General features: G+C 46.0%; 1 protein-coding gene across 1 annotated transcript in view; it reads right to left on the bottom strand.

The window, feature by feature from the left end:
• si:dkey-288a3.2 (protein phosphatase 1 regulatory subunit 37) overlaps positions 1-26,819 on the bottom strand; it is a 57,774-nt gene that overhangs the window by 10,983 nt on the left and 19,972 nt on the right. Inside the window, exons 7-10 of the mRNA XM_060051858.1 lie at positions 24,615-24,770; positions 23,327-23,439; positions 20,471-20,612; positions 17,639-17,805 (exon numbers count right to left, since the gene is read on the bottom strand). Of these exons, the coding sequence (XP_059907841.1) occupies positions 17,639-17,805; positions 20,471-20,612; positions 23,327-23,439; positions 24,615-24,770 (578 nt within the window). The remainder of the gene's footprint in view (positions 1-17,638; positions 17,806-20,470; positions 20,613-23,326; positions 23,440-24,614; positions 24,771-26,819) is intronic.

Here is a 26,819-nt window from a genome sequence, read left to right on the forward strand (position 1 = left end):
GTACTGTTTAATATTTGTATAATATATGTCATTAAAAGAGTAAAAATACACGTGCAGGGTAAAGAACTACAAGCAAAGCATAAAAAATAAAACAGTTTTTAGTTAGTAGTAAACCCGATGCCTCTTATTCCGCCACACCTACTCTTTCACTCTCACTTCCCGTCTATGTCTCTCTCCCTCCTGCTCTCTCTCTCTCCACTTCTCTCCCTCTAATGTACCCTACATTCATCAGCCCCTGCGACTTTCCTAATCCCTCTCTTTAGCGACGGCACGTGAAGCTAGCGGGCTCCTCCACGTGAGCGCCACAGAAGATGGAGCTGGGCTGTGTGTGTCTGTGTCAGTCTGAGAGTGTGTGTGTCTGTGTGTGTCTGTGTGTTTGTGTTTTGCGTTTCCGGGGCGATAACATGGAGCGGCCGCTACTAGAGTGATGTCCTGGCGAAGCGGGGTATGGGGTTTGTCATGCACGTGCACACCCACCTACACACAGACACACACACGCACACACACAGAAACACAGACACAGACACACATACACACACACACACACACACACACACACACACACACACACACACACACACGCACACACACACCACTGTATAGTGTGTGTGACACCACAGGCCAACCTGAGAGCCGTGAACTGTTTTTTTCTTCCTTTGCAGTAACTTTTTGTTCCAGTGAGATAAGCGTTGAACTCTGGGGTGTTTGCAGCTTTTAGCAGAGTTTGGTGGACTTCCCTCAAAAATGAGTTGTAACCGGTGTATCCTTGCATTGTAAGTATCTCTCTTTCTCTCTCTGCCGGCTCCTAAAGCTAAGGTACCATGCTTTGATAAAATTGTAATGTCTTAAATTTTCTATTTTTTTGCTTATTGATACAAGTGTGAGAATTCAACCCCGTAAATTTTCCGTTACTTTGTTGCTGCAGGGGATTTGAGTTAAAAATTGCCAGGCATGGTCAGGCTATTGAGACGATGTGAGATTAGGTACATTTCAGTATCACTCACGTAATGTCTCCTTTTCTACCATCCAATATGTTTTGAATATGTTTGATCAACCTCTTTCAAAAACCAAAGCTTGACCTCTGTGACCTTTCCTAAAATGTAGTTTCCCTGGTGGGGTACAAAAAAACATCTTGCCACTAGTTGTACCCCCCCCCCCCCCCCCCCTTCCCATATTCCTGGCGCTTAATCTTGAGGAAACACTGGAAACAAAGGGAAGGTTAGGAAATATTAAACAGCACGTTCGTCCTCGAGTCCTTCTTTAGTTCGGCAGAGTGCAAGTTAACGGAGGGTTTTACAGTCAGTGGATTTGTAGGCCAACTCTATAATAATATCTAATCGACGTGGTGATCAATGAATCTACCCGGTAAGTATGTGTTAGTATGAACATACGTGTATATGTTTACATGTCCATGTTTAATGTTTTTTATTTTATAATTTTTTGTTTGGTCTATTATGTTGTCTTTGCACCCTTTTGGACAGAAAGACATTTGAAGGTATCAATTATATATATTATATTCTATCTATAGTTACTTATGTGCATATTTAAAAAAAAGAGCAACTGACAACGACGGACAGTGGCAGTGCACCGGGGTGTGTGACGAGAGAGAAACAAACGAGATAAAAAGGAACACGCAAGAGATTGAAGTAAAGAGCGACTGCGGCTTCCGTGATATTCTGCTCTCCCGGTGGTGTTGGTGGGAGGATGAGAGAACCGGTAGTTCTGATCACAGGAGATCAGGTGTGTGTCTCCTTGTGTGTGTGTGTGTGTCTGTGTGTGTGTGTGTGTGTCTGTGTGTGTGTGTGTGTATGTGTGTGTGTGTGTGTGTGTGTGTGTGTGTGTGTGTGTGTGTGTGTGTGTGTGTGTGTGTGTGTGTTCAATTCTGTGAGTTGTATGCAAAACCTGTCTCTGATGGTTCCGCCATGATAGGAGGTGCTATTTTCTGGTGATGCCGTTTCAGTAGTGTGTGTGTGCTTATACGTGAGTGTGTAATCTATGTCCTGTGTAGGTTGTAAATTGTGTGTCGATTGATCGATCAATCTCTCTCTCTCTCTCTCTTTATATGTCTGTATATATGTATGTATGTTTGTATGTTTGAACGAATGACCGAATGAATGTGTGTATCCCATTCTCCAGCTCTCTCTGTGCATCTCTCTCTCTCTCTCTCTCTCTCTCTCTCTCTCTCTCTCTCTCTCTCTCTCTCTCTCTCTCTCTCTCTCTCTATATATATATATATATATATATATATATATATATATATATATATATATATACATCCATCCTCATTTCTTATGCTAAAAATATCAGCTATTGTGTGCACATAACTAGGGTCAAACACAAGGTCAGAACTCCAACCCCCAGCCTGCTTTGAGGTGCACAGTGGTCCAGGAGTGTGGGGGGATGACTGTTATTTCATCAAATAGCCGACTTCTTTGCATTTTTAGGCTGTCTTAGTTTAAGCCACAGGTAGTAAGTTATGTACGGTGGGGTCACTTCCACTTAAGAGGAGAAAAAAAACACTTAAGCTTGTGGAGAGAGCAGTGGTTTTAAAAGAGGAGGCAGAAGCACAGTGGGGGGCCACAAGAGAGAGGCCACATTAGCAGCCTGGTTGGCATATGTAGAAAACAAGAAAAAACGTCTCACATCTGTGTGTAACCTTTCAGATTTCTGTCCATCGCTAATATTTAAAAAAATTTATATTTGTTGGAGCGAAATTTGTTAACACTTTTCAGGGGATCCCTAGTAAAGACTACCCATGCACTCTCTTGAACAGGATAATTATTTTGTTAAGACAACAAGTCATAATTACACCAGCGTGGTCCTTCTAAGTTCTCACTAAATGGGCTTTCGTCGTTTCTTGTAGCCTATGTGTTTTGTTAAAGGAAGATTGCATTGGGGGCTTTCATTTTTTTTTTACTTCCCTTCTTTGTTCCCTCCCCTTCACAATTGTTCCTTCTCCTTTTGATTTGTATAATTATCTACCGAGGTAACGTACAGAGCAGGAGACCCTGGCAAAGCCACTCATGTGGCTTGTTATGACCTGCGATAATTAAAGGTTGTGTTCAAATTGCCCGGAAAAAGATCGGCACGGCACACAAAGATGTTTCCGAGTTGTGTGCCTGCGAAACATCACGTCTCATTTGAAGTTTCAAAACCATAATAAAAATGCAGGTACTTTTTTTTTTCTTTTTTTTTACGTACTGTTGCCGACAGATTTGGGTGGTATGAAATGCTGCCTGTTTCATATTTCCCTGAAAATGAACCCAAGTATTCACTTTTGCAAAAAAAACCTCGAACTAGTTACACTGACAACAACAAAAAAGATATATCAAGGATTTCTGAGGCGGTGAAATGCGATAAAGCCTTTGATATCAACTAAGATTGCATTATACGGCAGGCTATTGCACAACTGTGACGTTGAAATCCTACTTTTAGAATGCTAGTGGGGTAGTTGCTTTCATCACGACTCGAGTCACAAACACGGCTAAATCACAAATACGATCTACTAACGATTCATTAAAACTCATTCATAATGAATGTAATAGATATTGGAATGCCTCCAAATCATGGAAATTATTTCAATATTATATTCAGGGAAGGGGGTCAACTAAAGAACTTAATTAAAACATGGGAAGTAGTTGATTTAAGATGAAAGATGCTAGAACATGAGCTGCATGGGAACAAATAGTCTATTCAAATCTTAGTGAGCTCAACAAAAACACCTCATCTTCCTCTGTCTCTTGTCATCTAACCATGAAACCATTGGCTGTAGGGCTGAGGATCTCGGAGAGCGGGCATCGAACTAGGGTCTCGAGGGGGGATGGTTCGCCCAATGACTATGACTAGCTCCACCACTAGTGACTACGACTAGCTCCACCACTAGTGACTATTGCCGCTTTTCCACTGCATGGTACCAGCGCGACACGACTCGACTCGACTCGACTCAGCTCGCCTTTTTTGCGTTTCCACCGCGAAAACATGGTATCTGGTACCTGAAGTGGCTGCTTTTTCTAGTACCGCCTCGCTCTAGGTTCCAAGCGGCTGAGCCGATGCTAAAAGGTGACGTCGGCAGACGGCCGGCCACTGATTGGCCAGAGAGTGTGACGAAGTCACGAGAGCGACATGGCAACCATGCTGGTAACAGCCATAGCAGCGCCGCAGCCAACATATTCCACTTCTTCAACATGCCAGCTAATAATACGAACACGAATACCATCGCATCGATGTTCTCCATTGTTGTTATGTGGGTTCTGTCCATGTGTGGGTTACGTAGGTGTTGTTTGCGTCGCGTACAAAAATACGTCACGGCCCTTTCGCGCAGCCGACCCCGCCCACGTCCCGGAGGTACTATTTGCGGTGGAAAAGGACCCGCGCTGCTACTGTGTCGAGTCGTGTCGAGTCGTGTCGTGTCGAGTCGAGCTACATGTGCGGTGGAAAAGCGGCATATGACTAGCTCCACCACTAGTGACTATGACTAGCTCCACCACTAGTGACTATGACCAGCTCCACCACTAGTGACTATGACCAGCTCCACCACTAGTGACTATGACCAGCTCCACCACTAGTGACTATGACCAGCTCCACCACTAGTGACTATGACCAGCTCCACCACTAGTGACTATGACCAGCTCCACCACTAGTGACTATGACCAGCTCCACCACTAGTGACTATGACTAGCTCCACCACTAGTGACTATGACTAGCTCCACCACTAGTGACTATGACCAGCTCCACCACTAGTGACTATGACCAGCTCCACCACTAGTGACTACGACTAGCTCCACCACTAGTGACTATGACCAGCTCCACCACTAGTGACTATGACCAGCTCCACCACTAGTGACTACGACTAGCTCCACCACTAGTGACTACGACTAGCTCCACCGCTAGTGACTATGACCAGCTCCACCACTAGTGACTATGACCAGCTCCACCACTAGTGACTATGACCAGCTCCACCACTAGTGACTATGACCAGCTCCACCACTAGTGACTATGACCAGCTCCACCGCTAGTGACTATGACCAGCTCCACCACTAGTGACTACGACTAGCTCCACCACTAGTGACTATGACTAGCTCCACCACTAGTGACTACGACTAGCTCCACCGCTAGTGACTATGACCAGCTCCACCGCTAGTGACTATGACCAGCTCCACCGCTAGTGACTATGACCAGCTCCACCACTAGTGACTACGACCAGCTCCACCACTAGTGACTACGACTAGCTCCACCGCTAGTGACTATGACCAGCTCCACCACTAGTGACTATGACCAGCTCCACCACTAGTGACTATGACCAGCTCCACCACTAGTGACTACGACCAGCTCCACCACTAGTGACTACGACCAGCTCCACCACTAGTGACTATGACCAGCTCCACCACTAGTGACCCGCCTGTTGGTGGTTTGTTACCATAGTCACTGCAGTCAAACACCTCTTCCTGAAGACCAAGCCGTTGTGATGAGGCTTGGGCAGCACCAGCCATGGGGGTGGAGGGGGCACTATGAACCAGGTGGTGGGCTATATAAGCCCCTGTGAACACACACCTACCAGGGTGTTTTTCTCACCAACATATATTTTAAATGTGCTCGGGTGTGACATCGCTTGAATGCCCCATAATGCATGTATCGTTCTTAGAAGAATAAAATACACCATCTAAAGGGCCGGATCACATTTATTCGATCTATTTCCTCAGCATCCTCTGTATCTTTAAACATTGAGATGTATCGAAAATGCCCCGAACCACAATTTGAAACATTCAGAATGTTTTCAGTATTTACAAATACAAAGCTAGGATTATTAACAATTTCCAATCACTATTTGTTGTACTCTGCTGGTTTATTTAGTTTCTAACTAGTGTTCTGTAGTAGATCGTTTCAGGTGACTTCTTTTGACCCATACTATACAGAGGGGGCTCGATTTTTAAAGTATCCAACCGAAAAAGTCCCACCCCTCCCTTCAGGCCGCCCTCCAAAGCCACTCCCCCAAAACACATGACTAGCTCACTGCTTCAGCAAGAAGTTTGCCTCCAGTCATGTGCAATGAGAGTACGGGCCAATAGTGCAGCCGGGAAGGTAGGAAGACAGACAGGTCAGCTATCCAATCATTTAATTTGGACCGAATTAGATGATTGGTGAGGTTTATTACACCCCCGCAACAGATACCAGATTTTCTTTTTGATAAAATTATTGCTGTAAATTCTGTAAATTAAAAAAAAGAACACAAAAAATGCTTCTAAAACCAATCGCCCCCCCAAGCTTTAATGGAACATGTAAATCTGTACAAGCCATACGTGTTTATTGAACCTTTGGGAACATGGTTACCGACTGTGGGCAGGGTTGAGCCAGGGGACAGGACGTACAGATGACTCCTCTCTAGGCCGGCCCGGGGCTGTCACAGCTTTATTAAGACTTCTGACCGGGCTCTGGCTCTGGGACCGGGCCCGTCCAAGACGGGGGTGTCCTCAGCCAACACGGCCCCCACAACCTCGGGAAGAACTGTGTGTGTGTGTGTGTGTGTGTGTGTGTGTGTGAGAGCGAGAGCGAGAGAGAGAGAGAGAGAGAGAGAGAGAGAGCGAGAGAGAGAGAGAGAGAGAGAGAGAGAGAGAGATGATGGTGTTCCTTGACCTGCCTGACAGAGTAGGGCCAATGCAATTTGATTGTGTGTGTGTATTAAAGAGAGAGGGGGGGGGGGGGGGAGGATGTTGGCTGGCATCTGGTTTAATAAGGCTGCCCGTGCTCCCCTCGCCCCACCCCGCCACCCTGCGGGCTCCAAGGAGCTCTGGCGAGGGGGCCGATGGTGTTGGCACCGGCGGAGGTGGGAGCAGGAGCAGTGGTAACAGCTGGTGCCAGCCATGCCTGCCGCGGCCGCGGCACCGACGCCAAGCCAGCCCCCACAACCCCCGCCTTTTTATTTTGCACCGGCCCGGCCAGGGCACCAGCTGATCATCCCGCCGTGGGTTCACTGTCACGGTGATGTCTTCATCGCTAAGCCGTGCTGACAGGCCGGCGTCTCGGCGGCCAACGAAAGGTGACAACAAATCCAATTACCCGCCCACCATGGGTCCCCCCGTACCCCAGTCTGGAATGAGGGCGCACGGGCGTTGGGTGTGGGGGTGTTGGGGACGGTCGGTGGAGAAGAGGGCAGGATAGGAAATGGGCAGGACGGAGGGTGAAGGACGAGGATGTGGGTCTACTCACTCTAAGTTATGAAGCCATGTTAGTGACTCTCGCCTACCCTGAGGGACGCCACAACTAGATCAGCCCGCGCCGAGAAAGACAAAACCGTTTGGATGTAATGAACAGTTGAATGTAATGAACGATTGACAGTGAAAAATGTATGGTAAGAGACAAAGTTCCAAAAAGCACCATTATACAATACATCCTCTTCACATCACATTTCTGGGGGGAAAAAGCTCTCATGTAGGCCATTGGCGATGTGTACCTGATGTGGGGGAGGAGATGATGAAGTAGATAAGAAAGAAAGTAAACCAAGAACCATTTCCCCATCCAACAGGTGGAGTCACTTCAATGATGTCCCTGCCTTTAGAGCAACATGGTCTCACAGGAATCCGTGAAATGACTACGGTCGGACGCTTAACTCGAAATCCGTTGTCACATCACGGAAACACGCCGATATCCGTGTGTGAGCCGAGGAATAACAGTGTCATTTACTTGTCTTGGAGCAAATTCCGTGTCCACATCACGGACAATTGAAGTGATTCCGTCAGACCACCATGGATTTTGAGTTAAGCCCCCGCTGTGGTCAAATGTGGCACACACACAGATTGAAACGGGAGCACAGATTGAAACGGGAATCTGTGTGTGTGCCACGGAATATCATTGTCATTTACTTGCATTGGAGCAACTTCCGTGGACACAACAAGGACAATTTAAGTGTTTCAGTGAGACCACCCCGGGTTTTGAGTTAAGCCCCCGTGGTCGACTCGCTCGTTGAAACGGGGATCCGTGTGTGAGCCACGGAACATCAGCGTCATTAACTTGCATTGCAGCGAATTCCGTGGCCACATCACGGAAATCGGCGTGTTTCCGTGATGTGTCCACGGATTTCGAGTTATTCGTCCGTAGTCATTTCACGGATTCCTGTGAGACCAGGTTGCTTTAGAGGCAGGGACGTGTTAGCAGTGCACCAATGTTTCCCATCCTCTCATAGACACGCGCAGAGAGGGTCTTTCCCACAGATCCATGCTCCTTTTGATGAACAACGGCCAGCAAGGACACTTTTCTAGTGTCCAATGCGATCCATGTGGAGCAGCAGGCGAGGGCGAGTGGGCCGGATCCTGCAGCCCATCAGCCCGGCCGCGGCCCCTGGGAGCGTGCCGGGCTGCGCTTTACCCGGTTTATCGGTCAACACATTTCCACAGCGAGCAGTAAGTGATGCAAGGCTTGAAAAATAACACCGCCACAAACACAATTAGGCAAAACAGGGCCCCTTTGCTTTCAGACCTTGCCTTCTGTTGACCTGCTTTTAACATTAACCTGATTAAATCCCCATAAACAAATTGCTCCCCTCACGGACAGAGCGAGGACAATACTTTACTTTGCTTTTAGCCCCCCCCCCCCCCCCCCCATGCCCCAGAGTATTGATCTGTGATCGGGCTTGGGTCACCCATAGCCCCTCCTAAAGAGCCGAAGGTGAAGGACGAGAGGGTGATGGGAACACTGTGGGGTGGAGCCAGCAGGAGACAGCAGGCAGGGGAAGGCCCTTTGATTAAACGGAACAATGGAGGTAATCCATCTCTCATCCATCATCCATCAAACCGCCACCCAACAACGGCGACCCTTCTATCACATCACTCTCTCTAGCTCCTCTAGAGGGAGGAACGTCCCGGAGTGTCTTGCCTTATCACCCAAGGAGGTCTTTACCCGGTGGTCTGCGACTCCGGTACCCAAACCCCCAAAAATAAAAAACAAGGGGAATGTAGGATTTGCCATTTCTGTTCCCTTTGCCTCCAAGAAAGACATTGTATCCGGGCAGGTGGATGGAAGTAGGACAATCATCTGGCCACTGGGGGGTGTGTGTGCTTGTCGGTCTGTCTGTCTGTCTGGGCCCAGCAGTCAGAGGAGAAGGTACTTGCCCGGGTCCAGCGATTCGTAGGAAGAGATTCCGAAATAAATAAATAAAAAATAAAGGAGAGCTTCTCCCATCTGACGGTGGTTGAAGGCTCGGAGCCAAGACGTTTCATATTCATAGTGAAAATATGCAGCGCGCATGGCGGACCGGGGGGGGAGGGGAGGGTGGGGCGCTGGTGGTGGGCGGGGTGTGGGGATGTGGAAGAAGAGGGGGTGTCATGGGGAGGGGGGGGGGGGGGAGCTTTTGACAGTGAGATGACTGCAATTTCTGCAGTCAAGCCCGCCATTCAAAAGCGAAAAACGGAATGAGGCTTGGGTGGATGAAGGCTGCCTCCGATCGGATTGAAAGTGAGGACAAAAGAGAGAGGGGGAGAGAGACAGTGGGGGAGAGAGAGAGAGAGAGAGGCATGAAGAAGGGCTTCATGGAAGTCAGATGAAGTGCCCGATGGGTGTGCTGGGGCCGTTTGAGCGTGGCGCCTCAGGACATGCCCGTCGAAAAAAGGCGACACGATCCAATACCCCCACTTACGCCCAGCTCATATATATATGCCCCCCCTCCGACACCCTTACCCCTCCACACACTTATGCAGAGCCCCCATATCAATTGGGAAACTTTGCATGTTTTGGTCATTATGCTGAGTTTGTTTGAGCAGCCGTCTCGCGTGTCTGAATGCAGGACGGGGGGATTTGCTGGCCAATAGACACAAATACCTCTCTCGTCTGGAGGAGGGAGAAACGGTGCTTCAATTCATTCATTTGAATTGTTGGTTGAATGCGCCTGCCTCTTCCTATACTCACCGGCAAGACAAATATTTAACACATATTTAACAAAACAAGTCAAAGCGTTTGGAGAAGACTGAAGTTTGATGGGGGGGGGTTGTGTGTTTCCACTTTTCCCTCTTAGAGGACTGTTTAAGATTCACCCAAAGGTGTCTAGGGAAGGGAGCCAGCAGTGATGACTTTTCGTCCAAAGCATAATTTCTCATGCCATCTCAAGGCTAATCAGTTAATCCCTGCTAATGAAACCTCCTGGAGTAATGTACTGGTGTACGTGTGTGTATGTGTGTGTGTATGTGTGTGTGCGTGCGTGTTGGCACGTGTGGTTATAAGTAGATGCAAGTGTTGTCATCCACAAAACATAGGGTATACTTTGGGGTATACACTTGCTTTAGAGAACACAGCAGCATCACTGGGAAAGTCTTTCCCCTGGGGCTACACACACACACACACACACACACACACACACACACACAAACACACACACCCCTTCTACCCCCCTGACCTTCATCAGAACCACAAAACACAGATGACTACACGACCAACGATTACTGCAATAACCCACCGCCCCCCCACCCTACCCCCCTCACCATATCCTCCCCCGTGTTGCCTCGTAACACGCAAATCAGATAAAAACACACACTCACACAATCACACACACGTGCGCGTGCTCACGCGTAGTCGCGCTCAGAGGGGCTAATTAATGCTTTAATATGCAAATGCCATCCGCAGTAAATTACACAGCTGGCAAATATGCCCGTTTCTGCCTGAAAATACATCAGCCGTGCAGCGCGGAGTGTGTTGCCGCGTCGCCGTTCTTGTTGTGTTTTTTGCTACAAGACATGGGATTTTTCTTCACTACACATCCCCTGCCCGCCGCCCAACACATACACACCACCACCATCCCCCCCCTGCCGCCCTCGCATCTACTACAGACACACTCATGTTGTCCCTTCTGAGAGGTATCAGGATCATAAGGCGCTTCTTGTTGGTAGTGAAATGGAGCAGTGGGTGGGTAAAACATCGGTGTTGCCGTGGTATCGGTGACTCTAAATGCATTTAATATTTTTTTGTAAGAATGAGGTGTTGCGGTGTGAAGAGACTTCCATGTACAGGCCCCGAGGAGTGCTGGGAAAAAAGAGAAAAATAAGGTGTTCGTTTCTGAAACCCAACACCTATAAGGGGTTCCAAGGGCCGCTCTCCGCATGAGGAGACAGAGCGTGTGAATGAGGCACCCCTGCTACTAAAGACATATACCAACGACCTCCTGCCTTGTGGTTTTACACAAAACTATAAAGTAAAACACTTTTTTCTCCCCTTTTGTAAAATCCTTTCTTGATAATATTAAGAAATGTATGTAGTTTAAATCAGGCACGGCGTTATGGGAGAGCCTGACGGACCTAGGACCATCCACTGTTCAACAGGCCCACCCAAAACATTTCTTGAAAAAAAGATAATATATCTGAAATGCTTTATTTTTGCAATGCAGCAATCTTTGTTGATATTGATGCTTGATCCGATTTATGTGAAAGCTGTTATCTTCGTGGATGACCGTGAAATCGCGGTAGGCTATAGTATTAGTTATTATCTTGTTGTAGCCTAGGCTACAATTGAATGCATCTTCTTTGTATATTAATAAGCCAAGCTCAGTCTGTTGCTAATGATATCGAAATATTGTTGAAAACTTTTAACAATTAAACTGAATTCTGTAATAGTCGGCCTCATGTTACACGAGCATAACTAAACTATGTGGGAAATACTTGATTCCTGACCACTTGTACAGTCTATAGGCCTTCGATCTATAGAGTGATGCGCTAAAGCACAGCAAGGTATGGTGCGTAATGGAATGCAGTACCAAGAGACGTCTTTACACTTCCGGGCCCTACACAGAGGTCTACAACAGAGACAATAACGCGATATCAACATGAGCAGTACTAACTGGAGGGTCGGAGAAATCCACGAGCTGCTGACCATCGTGGGGGAGAAGGTGATGCAGTCGCATTTAACAAAGACGTTGGAAGATGGTGAGATCTACGAGAAAGACGCAGAGAGGAACGTTCCTTCGTGCCAAGCCGTGACCGAACCAGCTTGGTGGTGTAAAAAGGCCTAAGGAGCCATCGCGGATAGGTCCGTCCTATGCACCGAAACTTTTTACAATGCAACAAAATATTTAAAGAGCATCAAGCTATTATGCACAGATAATATAACAGTATATTAGTCATTTGTATTAGGTTAAACAAGGATTTGATACCGTTTTTAATTTAAGGACCACCCACAATTAGTCTGGCCCATCCACAAATGGAATCCTGGCGTCGTGCCTAGTTTAAATTAAGCTCTAAGCAAATTTCGGTTATAACAAAAATATCATATTTTACACAAATCAGAGAGTGCTAAGGATTTTCCCATTAGTCTTGCAAGGCGATGGAAACCATATCTCTCTCACGTTACTTAGTTGGACAGGAAGAAAGAAACATATGATAACTTGTATATTAAATGTATAAAAACCACAGCAACTCCAGCCAAGTCATCCACTCTGTTAAACAGTAAGAACTAAAAAGCGACAAAAATGTAAGGTTATGAGCTATCAAAAACAAAACTGTGAATTAAAATGTGACTTGCTTATTCCTCAAGTTGTAAAGGATTGAATCAAGAAGCCTCTACTAGTACTTGCATTATTTACAATTCATAATGTGAATGTAAAAGAAAATAAGGGAGACATTATTAAATGCCTGTTTTTATTGTGTGGAATCCTCAAACACTGATTTAAAACTGGCCTCTAACCAGTGAGCCTATATACTGATATACTGAGCAAGCCCTACAATAAAACATGAAAAAGGTTTGTTGTAATAATTGCATTATTATCAAATGAATATAAATGTCATGTAGTAGTGGGTGTGAAATTAGTATGAAGCACTAACAATCACCATGAAATTGTTTAGGTATTCCTCGGTCAGCAATTAAAGGCTCTTGGCATTTTAATTGTATTGTTGAATTTAGAGCTGGCTAGTTTCAACTGAATTCTATAAATAACTATAGGCATCGAAACAATTGTGTCAATATTAAAATTGACTTTGTTAACTGTGGACCCTGACAACACAATGACCCAAAGGCTTCTGGCCAAGGAGTCACAGCATTGTTTAGTCATGCCTCACTGTTTCATAATCAACTAAAACATTGCCAAAGTTAAGGTCCGTGGAGGACAGCAAGCATGGCCGGCTCTAACATCCAACATCGTGGTATGCCATAATGAGCGCCATTTACACATACTTGGTCAAAAAATTGCTTGTGCCATACAAGTAATCACATCACATACATATCTCATCACGGGACTCATCCGCTTGCGTACATTTCCGGCAGTGAAATGATTTTTGTTTCGGTTGCGAAAATCCCAATGATTTACACTGGCAAAACGTCAATCTATCAATTCAAACGTCGTTAGATGTTCGTTTGAATCCAAACACTGTTTGAGTATGACTAGCCAAGGCAGTTTGCTTCATGTTCCCTCTAATCGTTCAATCTTAGAAACACGCGGTTCCTGTCTTTAAGGATGATGGCCAGATAAATACACAAGTCCAGGAATAACGGTTAACGTGTACTAGGTATATATACCGCCGGGTAGCTACCGGAGGGTATGCCGTGTACGTAAATATAGATAAAAGCCTCCAGAATATATCCACACTGCTGAGGGACTGGCAGCCTCCCATCCCAGGAGCCCCCCCGTCCCTGTTGCACCCTGGCTGCACTCCCCTCTCCCCCAGCTGCTCTGAGCCCCCCCCCCCCCCCGGCCCCCTTCCGAGGCGCAGCGGTGAGCGAGGTGTGTTCCGGGTGGATGCTGGTGTCTGCCGTGCAGTACCGTCGGGGGTTTCCCCTAGGGGCACCAAGCACCGATGATTATGCCAACCATCCCCCCCCCCCTACCCCCCCCCCCCCCCCCCCCCAGAGCCGAAGAACTGCCTGAGTGTCGACTTACTTGCATGGCCGGCCCGGTCCCGACACCCAACGGGACCGACACCCCGAAAGATCAAGGTGCCAGAAATAGGCCCGTCTTTCTCCGGAGACCACCCCCCCCCCCCTGGCGTACCCCCATACACCGCTACATCGTGACCCCAGAGTTTCCTTTCCCTTCAAGATGTCACCTGTTCTCCTGATACAAGAAGCCTTCACCCACACTTTATTTTGTATCTCCTGCAGAGGATTGCATTACTTGCATTACCTGATGCTTGTTTGTCCACCACCTATGGTTTCCGATACTGTTGCTTCCTGTGTGTTTTCAGGTGCATCACTCCCTATATATATAGAAATATATATGAATATATATAGTGCCTATATTCCCTGGTCATGTCCGCCACAATGCTGACCCTTCTCTCTGTTGATACCAAAGGCAACATTAACACCTCTCTGCTCTCTTGTGTGCCACGCTGCCTGTAACATCGGACGAGTTAACCCACGGGAAGCGTTCATTTGGAAGTTAGCACATTCTTAAAAAAATGCTACGCTAAAACATGCTAAAAACGCACAATACGGATCAGATGTGTGTTGGTTGGTGTCCATCGTGCGACTCCCGTCTTCGTCTCAGAGGTGTTTACGAAGGCAGCCTTCAAGATCGGGACAAATAGATAAGAGTTATATATTATATATATTTAATATATATATTACCGATACGTCTCCCAGCAAGGTCCCACGCAGATACAATACGGCAAGGGAAGGCCCCACGTAGGGACTCACAGGGGCCGGCACTCTCTGTTGCGTTTCTTAATTATCACCCAGTGGGGAGAGCGCCCCCGACAGATACACCCCGCTAATGGGCCGACCACGTGACCTTCGGGCCATCTCCGGAGTCATCCCGTTCACCGGAAACAAACAAATGAAACCACTTTTTTAATAGCATCTGAACCGAAAAAAGCTCATGATTGACCATTCGTCAGGTTAAAGAGTACACAGAGACACACACATACACACAAACATACACACACACAAACACAAACAAATACAAACACACATGCAAATACACATATAGTGCATGTACACATAAACAACCCCTCCCCCCCCCCCCCCCCACACACACACACACACACAAACGAATGGTGCATGCACATGCGCACACAAACACTTGCAAGCCTGGTGAGTAGGAAGGTCGGCGTTGTAAACAGCTTTACCTACTGAAGAGCTGCAGAGGACTTAGAGAATCTTGTCTGAATCTATTCATATTTTAGGTGCGTAAATACTTAATAATTAACAGCCAACCAGCCGGTGATAAAACGGAGCAGTGTGACATAAAAAAATAAGAATTCAGACAGAAAAAAAAGAGGAGCCCCATTTGCTTTACCACCTTCCTCCCCTTTCATGCCTTGTAAATATGCGCATCTGCAATGGCCCCCTGTGCCGCTGTAAAGCCCGCCACACGTACGTAAGCACACACAAACACACACACACGCACACACACACACACACACACACACACACACACACACACACACACACACGTAGACACATAATTATCAAGAACACGCAGACCTGTATATAGACGGTGACAAACTCCGTCAAGCAGCCACACATCGGAGGACGCACTGGTGGCACCAACCCCCCCCCCCCCCCCCCCCCGAGCCCCCCCTCCTCCCTCTCTCTGCCACTCACTCACATGTACACCCACACTGTTCCTCACTAAGAATATGAGATGTGCGCGTCTCCCTTGGCGACCCGGGGATACGCGGGCTGAGCAGCGAGCGAGAACACTGCTCTGGCCCCCCTGCCGTGTTCGGATGGAAAGATCTGCAGCTTTTTTATACAAATGCAATCGTCACCGCTCCCACCTGGATACGCCACGCCAAGACAAATCCCAGCTGTGTGTGAGTCCAAAACCTGACAGAGCTTTTAAAGGAGAGAGACCCACCCCAGTCCACCCTCAACACACACACACACACACACACACACACACACACACACACACACACACACACACACACACACACACACACACTCACACTCACACGCATACACTCTCACACAATAACAACCATATAGCATTCTATTAAAACGACCATGCACGCTGACTCCCAACAATGGTGGAAAATGATATTCATGTCTCATGGCGGCTTAAGAAAGCATCAAATGACAGCAAAGCCGCCAATATGGAGGCGCTGGAGCATGGGGGGGGAGGGGGGGTGGGGGGGTAGAAGAGCCTGGCACTTTAATGGCATACGTACGTGGAATGGGCTAGTTCCTTAAAGGCTGTTCCCCAGGAAAAAGGCTACATCCCCTACGTTTGACTTTACCCAAAGGGAGGCGGACGTTTAATAACGTCAGAGCAGGCAAACAGCAGGCAGACAAACAAAGGGATAAAAAGTGGACGGGGAAAAAAAGTACAAAACACACAAAAAAAACGGTGAGGGCTGTTCACAGATCGCCTTTAGAGTTAATTTTTAAGTAAGTATTCTGTTCCTTGGAGATTTTAATTAATGCTTTAATATGCAAATAAGTTAGCACAGACAAAATCATGACAAACAGATGGCAAGTGTGGGTAATTATTTTGTGAATCCAGCAAGGGCATGTATTAAAGTTATGGCATCACTTTCCTCAGGCCTTTGCAAGCTTATGGAAGGTAGGAAGAAAAATGGCATCGGTGATGAACTCGGAACGGCAATGACTTATTTGTGTTAAGTGACAAATCTGTGACCACAGAAGACAAAATGTTGGGGATAAACAGTGCCGCGATCATTCCTAACCTTTCATTTCTAATTAGAGGGATGATTTTAATTAAAGAATTTTCGACAGTCATTTAAATGTGTGCAGCCCAGAGATGCATAATTCCACAACATTACCAGCCAAACAGAAAGAAAACATTTCCAAACATAATCTGTGCACCGAGGCAAACGCAGTCATCTCCTGCCAAGTGTTTCTCAACACACAGTAGATCTCATCTTGTTTCCCTTCGGCTACTATCGATTAGCCTATGTAATAATTGAAGTCCCGGTTTAGAATGGATTTATCCACAAATAGAAAGTATAGTTTAGGCATTGGCAGCCACTCTATCATAAACATCATTCAAATTCAATGCCGCAAAATGTTTGGAAAAAAACATTCATAGTTTACACTAATACACAGATAGTACTTGTATTTACTACACCCCCATATGTCGTTAAAAGGTATTGGGATATGCAGAATGGATCAACATTGCATAAAACCAAGGGATGGAGCTTCCTCGTCCCTAAGGGTTAACAAGAGGATACCAAACTGCATCAACTGGTGAAAGTATAGTCCAGTGAAATATAACATTAGAAGACCTAATATTAGTTAAAACTCGGTGTCTTAAGACACCATTTTTCAGCCTAAATTCTGAACTTTAGGTCGCCACATTTTGAGTCACTGGAACCAGAAATCCAGAACCGGATCCAAAGTATTTCAACCAATCATGACACTAGATCCGATGCAAGCCACTGGTCTGTCTTGAGACTGAGCCGAGTAAAATCTTCATTTAGGATCCAGCTGTTTTAGGCTATAGCAAAACTTCTGATGGGAGACATCCAAGACACTGGGCCGAGTGCTTTGTGTTTTTGAGTTTACAGATCCCGTCCTCCAGCAAAATGATTGATCAAAAGATGGAACAAAAGAAAGTGAAACGTGCTGTTCTGCTATCAGATTAAATATCATTACTATATTTGTATTTAGATTATTCATCTAAAGTTGTATTAAACATTTGATAAATAATATAAGGACTGATTTTATGAAACTAGTGAAAACCTTAATGCCCGGCCGTTACAGGGTTCACCTGCTCTTGGTTGGGCGTGCTGTCCAGATCCAGCGTGGCCAGAGAGAGGTTGATCCTCAGGGCCAGACAGAGGGCCATGAGGCCCCCCAGCCTCACCTCGTTGCCCTGCAGATCCAGTTGCTTGATCTGGGGGCTCTCCGCCAGGTACTCAGCCAAGACCACAGCACCTGTGGGTCAGTAAGCAAACACTGATGACATATTGTAGACGAAACCTCTAAAACTATCTTACTTTTATTTTACTTTCATTTTTAGTTTCCTCCCATAAAGTCTCTTACTGTTATCTGTTTGGATACTTTATTAAAGACACTCAACAACTTGTGTTTTTGAAGGCCCGTGTCCACATAGCTGGGCTTTCCGGCAGAAATGCACTGGGAAGCAATGGGATGAAGTGTATCTCTGTGCTTTGTTGAACTACTACTATGTTTCTATGACAACAAGCCATGTTAGCTCCTTGGTTAACACTAAGACGTTAAGATAGGACAACATCGTAGCGATAACTCATTGTTACACCCCCATGAGTGATTAGCAGCGTATGCAGACACAAACATTGCAGTTCTGATGACTGTGGCGTCTATCATAAACAGAGTGATTGGGTGACTGGGGAACATTAACAGTGAAGACAGCGTCTTCACCCTTTTCTGAAAGTTCAGAGATTAACAACGTGTTATTCTACTTCATTTAAGAATGCTTGATTCTGATTGGCTGGGAGGAGGGCATTAACCCGGCAGGTTGCCCGCTGACTTGTCGCTTCTACTTGCTGCTGACTGAGCACAGCGTCATCAAATAGTAGATCAATACGCCGCTTGTCACTCGATTCTGATTGGCTGCAGGGTGTCCATTAATCCCTGATATATGGACACCTGCTAAATAGTTCCAGTCAAATTGTCTGTTCAGCCTTCAAAACAAGAGCTGGTAAATTGTGAAAAATGTATTGAACTTTAATCGGAAAACGCGGTTATATGCTATAGACCCGATAGAATCTGTGGTATAAAGGTTGGGACGAATTTCAAATAATAAATATGTACACTTTATGTTGAAAGTATAGACCGTCGCGATTCCCATTGAAACGAATGGCGCGTTATTAGTCTTCAAAACGAGAGCTGCTAAATTGCGAAAAATGTATTGAACTGTACAGACAACGCGGTTATATGCTATAGACCCTAGAGTATTTGTGCTATAAAGGCTGGGACGAATTTCAAATTATCAATATGTACACTTTATGTTGAAATTATAGACCGTCCCGATTCCCATTGAAACGAATGGCGCTGTAATTATTCTTCAAAACGAGAGCTGGTAAATTGTGAAAAATGAATTAAACTGTAATAAGACATTGCGGTTATATATGCGGCTATAGACCTTAGAGTATCTGTGGTATAAAGGCTGGGACGAAATTCGAATTATAAATATGTACAATAGAAACGAATGATCTTAATTTATTTTCTTTGGCAAGTGACCATGGTATGAGCGGGACAATGCCCTTCGAAGTGTCTAAAACATGTTTGATCGATCGTAATTAAAGGGGACTACTTTTTGAGGGAGATGAACTCAAACAGAGTATACATTTAAAAGCATGAAATACGAATAAGAAAAAGCATAACTACTGAAGTATTTGAATTGATTTATTATGTTAGCAAGCAAGAAGTAGAATAAACAGGATAATCACCTCAAGGCAGGGCAATAAACAGTTTGATATGCCCGGCTTGTGGAAGGTAAGCCGTCCACGAGCCGGGCATATCATACTGTTTATTGCACTGCCTCTCAGTGATTATCCCTTACATACTTACTCCTCCATCTCTTCATTGGAAACAATTGAAGAAAGACGCATTCGCAAAACGCTATGTTGAAATGGGTCCTCAGTCGTGTAAAATAACTAGAGAAAGATTTGCAGTTATAGATTGAAATAACTGAAGTGGTTTGGTAAAAGCTACAACGTGGGGGTAGCATTAACTTGGTTTCAAAAAGTCCTATTTCTAGGACGTTTTGGTTTTCTTTGACCCAACTTCTGTAATTCAGTTGTTCCAACATTTGCATGTCGAATTAAAGGCCAGTGTTGGCTTTTTTTACGATCTGTCATGTCACATGGAATTAGCAAGTCTTTCTTTCAAAAAACAACTGGTCTCTTTTAAACGATAAGGTGCAATTTCGAGTCTGAGGTGTAGTGCAGGTGAGGTTGATTTTTAATGCTGGAGCATTCATTATGGGAATTGGCTCATGCAGATGCCATTGTTGGTTCGGTTCTCCGATAAGCCACTAATGGAACCTGATTCAAGGCCAAATACATGGAAATACGTGATGAGTATGCAAATGGTATCACTTTGAATGTCAGTGATCTAAAGGGGCCCAAATTTTAGGACTAAAAAAGACATGGTTTGAACTTGAAAGAGGAAAGAGGTCAAAGCAAAGGCACAAGGTTTGACCTAGAGCGAGAACAGAGAAAAATGTGGAAAATTAAATAAAGATGGGAGGTTAGACCTTGTGTCAAATCAAATATCGCTGTAGATTATGGCGCTGTGCTGTCTGGGGAGGTCTCTAAATGGATTTCATTAAATATTATAATTAGTTTACTCAAGTAAAAGCACACACACACACACATTATCATGATAGTGGCATTTTTACTGCGAAAGCAAAATGGGACACGCAAAATGTTTTAAAGATGGCTCCATTATTTAATATAATTCATACCATGGATAAAATTCAGCATATGTAATGACAACTCAAATAGTGTTTCTAATCGGTTTGACCTGTCGGCTCTAACAGACGGATTCATGGCGATCCATGGGTCCAAACACACTGCCTTCGGTAGGCCTTTCTGTGAGTGATGTGTGGGCCTACCCTCGCAGGTGATCTGGGTGCAGGCCACGCCAAGGTGCAGCAGGGAGCGGTTGGCCATCAGAGCCTCTTTCAGTGTTTGTAGCCCTCTGTTTCCCAGGCTGTTGTTTCCCATATCCAACACCTCCAGGGTCTCAAGCACAGGCTACATGGACAGAGATCCGTTGTTATCACAAAAATGATATTCATATTCACATATCGCTGCATATTGAGGATGAGACCCCATGCGTCGATGTCTTCTGTTTACAACATATGCTCGTACAATATATCCTTTCTACGCTCCGATACTTTGATCTGCCGAGTTCAGTTCTTAATTTAGAAGCGGGTACTTAGGGGGAGACTGCTGCTTTACTTTAAGTGTTCCTCTTCCTCTGTTCTTTGTGTGTTCTTTGCAGCACCCCCCCCCCCCCCGCCACCGCCCTGCCTCCATTTCCTTAATGTTTCATCTCATGTTAAATGTTCTGAACTCCTGTTTTGACTCTCTAGAGCCACATTAGCATTAAAGCCTGATTAGCTGGCGTGTAAATCCGTGGGTGTGTGGGAGCATGCAAGGGGGGAGGGGGGGGGGGGGGGGACTCGACGTTGCCCAGCGGTGCAAAGACGAGCGCATCATGCAACTCCCCTGCAACCCCGCCCACCGAACCGCGACCCCCCCTTCCACCTCCCTCGCGACCCCCCCCCCCCCCTTGCACTCCCTCTCGCCGCCCTCGTCAAAACCTCCACAGTGTCACCACTTTAAAAGAATAAGAGGAGGGGTGAATGTGTGTGTGTGTGAGGTGGGGACGGAGAGGGAAGAGGTGGGAGAGCTTGGGGGGGGGGGGGGGGGGGTTGCTTCTTCAGGAGTTAATTTGTACCACGGCAGCAACAAACACACTCGGAGAAGCCCATAAACGCCAGCACGGAGTCATGGCACGTGGGCACGTTGCCGTTTGGGTGCTGATAACTTCTTTCTTGCGGTTGGGGGTGGGAGGGGGTGGGGGGCAGGGAGATGGGGGATGGGGCATGGGGGAGAGGGAGGGGGCAAGCATCCCGAATGGATATGCGCCGGGGATAATAGCAGACAATTAAAGAGGCGACTGAGCACCCGAGAGTGAGTGTGTGTGTGTGTGCGTGTGTGTGTGTGTGTGTGTGTGTGTGTGTGTGTGTGTGTGAGAGTTAGGCATGGTTGAAACCTGTCAAACGTAAAACCACAGGAGGGTTGGATTTAGAAGTTTGCCAGGGGCTGCAGGGTGGAATGGGGGGGGGGGGGTGCAGGGAAGACGCTATCACAAAACAAGATGAGAGAAGGCAACCCTCACACGGATATGGGCAGCCTTCCTTCCATCATGGTAATGCGTGATGCACGTATGTATTTGTATTAACTAATTAATAAATTTTTGTGCGAGCATTACATATGCCACCCAATACTTGAAACTGCAATGTATATGAGTGCACGGAAGCAATCGTGGTAACCGATCAAAATCAGACAATCAATGTAAACAAGGATCAACACGATTAACCAATGCCTAAGGCCTCTGGCGTAAGAATCACTAGCCCAAAACTGTATGAACACTATCTAGTCTCGGCCTTATGACCCTAAACCCCAAACCAAAACAGCAAAAATGGTCGGGCTGTCCCTTCATCCTTCCATCAATCGATGGCCTGTAAATCCAGTCAAATATACAACCAATATCCTCGGCCATCTGGCCACCATTATACGTCTCTCCCTCCCTCTCCTCCTAGCCCTCCAGAGGGTACACAACCAGCCAGGGGGACAGCCAGATACACCAAGCAGCAAGGTTAATAACAGCTCTACCCATCGTCATATTTGACACGACCAGCCACGGGCCTAATTATCATCATTATGGCCTGGCAAGGACGTCTACTTATCCCCTGTTGAATGGCAGGTCGGCATGAGACCCCCTCCTCTAACACAGATCTATTATTTAATCAAACTGTTCCTCCATTTTGGTAGCAATGCCAGCGGATATGGGGGGGGGTTGTGTGTGTGCGTCTGTGTGTGTGTGTGTGTGTGTGTGTGTGTGTGAGGCGTGTGTAAACGTGCCACCACATCCATGTATGTTACTCTCAAAAGGCAGGCCCTTTAATTTCTAGCCTTTTGACTTCCCCAATCGCCCCTCACATGACAGGAAGGTGCAGTTTACCCCGCCAATCAGGCGACAGGAATGCATGTTATTAGGGCCTGCAATGCCTGGAGGCGGGGCTTTTCCTTTTTTCAAGGGAATGTATTTTGAGTGAAGCCCTGATGATTTCTCCTCTGTGTGTATTGTTTGTGTTTGTATTTGTGTGAAGCAGGTATTGGTTTAGTAAAAACAAAGCTTTGTCATGTCTTTGGCACTAAGCCGACATTTTATCCAGATGATAATTCACTCACGTTAACTCCTATTCTAACAGTGCAGCCATCGCACAACAAGGTCAGATTAGCCACTATTACTGTATCGATCGTTCTATTCTGTTTTTCTGAAAAGCGTATGGGTTTTATGAGTGCCTATGGAAGCAAACAAAAACAACTATTATTATTTGTTGTGGTATATTGTTGCATCCATAGTCTAGAGGTCCCAATTCCCAAACACTACCTGTTTGTAGAGTTGTGATTAACCAATCTATGATGCTGTCATTTCAAATGATGTCAAATTGCTGGCTGCTATGTGTGTTCCTTTTTAAATGCTAGTATTGCCTGGCATGATACTCACCAAAGCATGTTCATCAGATCTATTTTGAATTGTTTGATGTGTATACTTTAAATTTCATCGATAAACTAAATAAAATGTTCAACCCAAACGAACTCATTTTTTCTCCAATCGTTTAGCAATGCCTAGTCGTCCAGCTATCTAGCCTAGCACCTACGACCTGTCTTACCAGGGCCTTGGCCAGATGGATCATGCCGTCAGCGGTGATCTGGTTGTTTTTAAGCAGCAACGCCTTCAGACCGCCCATCTGCAGTCTCAGGCCCTCGCACACCTCCTCCAGACCTTGGATGGCCCGCACAGAGAGAGAGGGGAGGGGGGTTATTATTGTTGAACCAAGTTTTTATTTTTGAACCAGTTAAAAAATAGTATTAAACTTGTTTGAGCTAGCCTCCGCCAACAATGTAAAAAATAATGCAGCTGACATCTGGTGGCCATTCACATTTGCTATATTCAGAAAAAAAAAATTGGGGGGTGTAGCCCGAATGAATGATAGATCTGAGACACTAAAACTGACAGCAACACTAACGCATGCAATATCATGCATTTAACCTATAGAGGGCAATTGGATTACAAACTAACACCATGTGGATTTAAGTCAAGATTTGGACCACGATCACCTCTCATCTAAAGTATAATTTCGATGGTTGGGTTTGCCTTGAATGTGTTCTCTGTGGTTATGTGTATGGTAGGGTTCGGTGCGCAGACATGCAAGTACGGAATGGATGAGTATATAGTACGACAGAGGAAAAAAACTATCTTTTGATGATTTGATGCAAACTTTGGAGTAACATCCATATCATTATTATAAACAGAAATACTTAATATGAGCAGGACTTTACTATACTTTACCATAATACACAGCCCGTAACACATTAGTGATCCATCCACACACACAGCGAGCAGTTGTAAAATCCCAGATAGCAGGACATCACTAAGGGCTTGGGACTGCTTATAGCAATAACAGCCGTATTCCACAGTTTAAGACGCAGGATTTAATACATGGTTACCATTAATGTTATTTAGAGGCCTGTTTTTTTGTTTGGTATTTTATTTAAAGGGAAGGTATACAATAGTATAAATATAATACCAAATGTAGTCTACTCGTTCATATTAGGGCATGGAAAAGGAATGCAGCATTTGATTCCATAGAGAGCGTACCATGGGTTGATCTGGGTCAAAACAAATAATATAGTACCAAAGCGAAATCCATGACCAAAAACTGGGACAAGAACACAACCTGTGAACCGTTACACCCCTAGTGTAAGTGAGCTAAATATATATTGACCATGAATCGAATCACCATGCTACACCACCCCAGGAGTAGCATGTGAATATACTTAGTGTGATCCAGGTGCACCTTGCAATTTTATCTCCCAGCACATGTACTCAGGTTTAAAACTGTGCGTATATATAGACGTAATATGTACAATTGTGCAGTTATACACGCAAGTCCCTACCGTCGTCTGCTATGGCGTTGTCGCTGAGCACCAGTGTCTGCAGGGTATGGTTGTATCTGAGAAGGTCCCCCAGCTGCATGGAGTCCTGGTAGCTGTTGAGCATGTTGTTGGAGAGATGGAGCTCCAGCAGGGCTCGGTTTGACTTCAACGCGCCCACTACAACACAGACAAACAGGTGGAAAAAAAGCCAGGGAATATCTCAAAACAGGCACAAAATAGATGCTGCATCTAAAAGAGGGGAGGCCTTTTAAAGGCCAACTCGTTGTGGAAATAAAAAGGCCTAGCATGATCCAATGGTAATCTCTTTTGTCACTACTGCATTAGTCTCACAAATCAGACTTTAGATTTATATTCGAAAGTCTGAGAGCAGACAAGCTCAAATCCGGGTGAGCTGGACAGATTTGAGCTGGCCTGCTTCACTTTCGTTCGCTTCACATTTGTTTCAACCAATCATGTTGTTGTAGGTGTGGATCTGTAAGTGTGTAATAGGGTGACGGCAAATACAAACTCGGCAGCACTAGTAAAGCTTTTTTCTGGGGGAACATTCCTGGCTACCCACGTTCTTAGAAAAAGTGTCTGTAAACGTTTCAAATCAACACAGTTTGGGCTTCACGTCTGCAGAAATACACCTATCAAAACTCTCGTCTGAAAGCCTCATCCACTCGTACCAGTGAATCTATCTTCGGTAGAATATCTTCGGAAAAAAACAAAAACCTAGGAGTAACTCCGTCCCTTTCAGTTGCTGATTTTGCTGATCAGTTACTATGTACCATTGTAGCATGTACCATGAAATGTGCCTATTGACAACGAGCAAAACAAAGAGACAGAATGTTGAAGAATGATCCTCTGGTACCTCTGGTGTGTCTAATGTAAATTATGTTGGCCCTTAAACGCTGTGTGCAGTGTTCGATTAACCAATCCCATTTAATTTCAACTTATTCTCCCTGAAATGTCATTGTTTGTCCTTTAATTGTTGTGACCTTAATCATAACCTTTTAGCATGCGTGTGTGTGTGTGTGTGTGTGTGTGTGTGTGTGTGTGTGTGTGTGTGTGTGTGTGTGTGTGTGTGTGTGTGTGTGTGTGTGTGTGTGTGTGTGTGTGTGTGTGTATGGTTTGCTGGGGCTGTTGGGATGGGATTGACAGGGGGGGGGGGGCTATATATGGAGTGGGGAGAACAAGAGAAAGGTCTTCATTTGGTGCAAATGGGTATTGGCTGTGTTTTGCCTTGTGTACTTGCTTGTGTACTGTATGTTCTGTGTGTGTGTGTGTGTGTGTGTGTGTGTGTGTGTGTGTGTGTGTGTGTGTGTGTGTGTGTGTGTGTGTGTGTGTGTGTGTGTGCACATGTGTCTACTCTGCCTGGGCGCCCGCCGAACCCCCCCCCCCCCTCATGCGGATCGAAGGCGTAGATTTGATCAGGCCCGGCCGGGCTGCATGTGGAATGCCAACATTGTCATCAAGCACAGTGGGAGCCAAATGGTGGAATCGGTGGCATTGATCCGGACGACTCCACCGCGAGCACCGTCCTCGGCCCCAGCCCACCCCCACCCCCCCCCGCGTCCTCGCCCACCACTCCGGCAATCAGACACCCCTACCGATCGAAGGCAATGATCTGCAGCTGGGACCGCCTGCTAGGACGGGAAGGGGACGGGTGGTGGTGGTGGTGGTGGTGGGGGGCGGTGGTGGTGGTGGTGGTGGGGGACGGGTGGTGGTGGTGGTGGTGTAGGTGGTTTGGGTGGGGAGGGGGCTGAAATGGGGTTGGTTGATGGACTAGTAAGGGATGAAAGCGGGGTTGGAAGTTGGGGTGTGGGGGGGGGTAGGGTTGGGGGGGGGTCAGAGAGGACACCCGCACCCTGAACATCAAAGGGATTCAGAAGTCTTGGTTTTTTTTGCTGGATGGGAAGGAGTCTCCATTTTGGATCTAGTTTATCAGCATCGGCATGAAAATGTTATGGAATAATTTATTTTTGTTCATGCCCTCTGTGGTTTGAGACTCTGGCTCTGTGTGGGGTAGATTTGTTGCTGATAGCACTAGGCACTGTCCTAGCCAATCATATTTTAGTTTGTATTATTGTGCTCTGGTGTACATACCTCTCCTTAGTGAACCTGTTTGTGTGCATGCTTTTATGCATATGCGTGTGGAGGGGTCCATCCATATACATCCCAGTGGCCTTCCATCTGAGTCCTGGTGTGTTGTGTACGGACGCA

The sequence above is a fragment of the Gadus macrocephalus genome, chromosome 5 (genome assembly GCF_031168955.1).
Source record: "Gadus macrocephalus chromosome 5, ASM3116895v1".
In the NCBI taxonomy this organism is placed as follows: domain Eukaryota; kingdom Metazoa; phylum Chordata; class Actinopteri; order Gadiformes; family Gadidae; genus Gadus; species Gadus macrocephalus.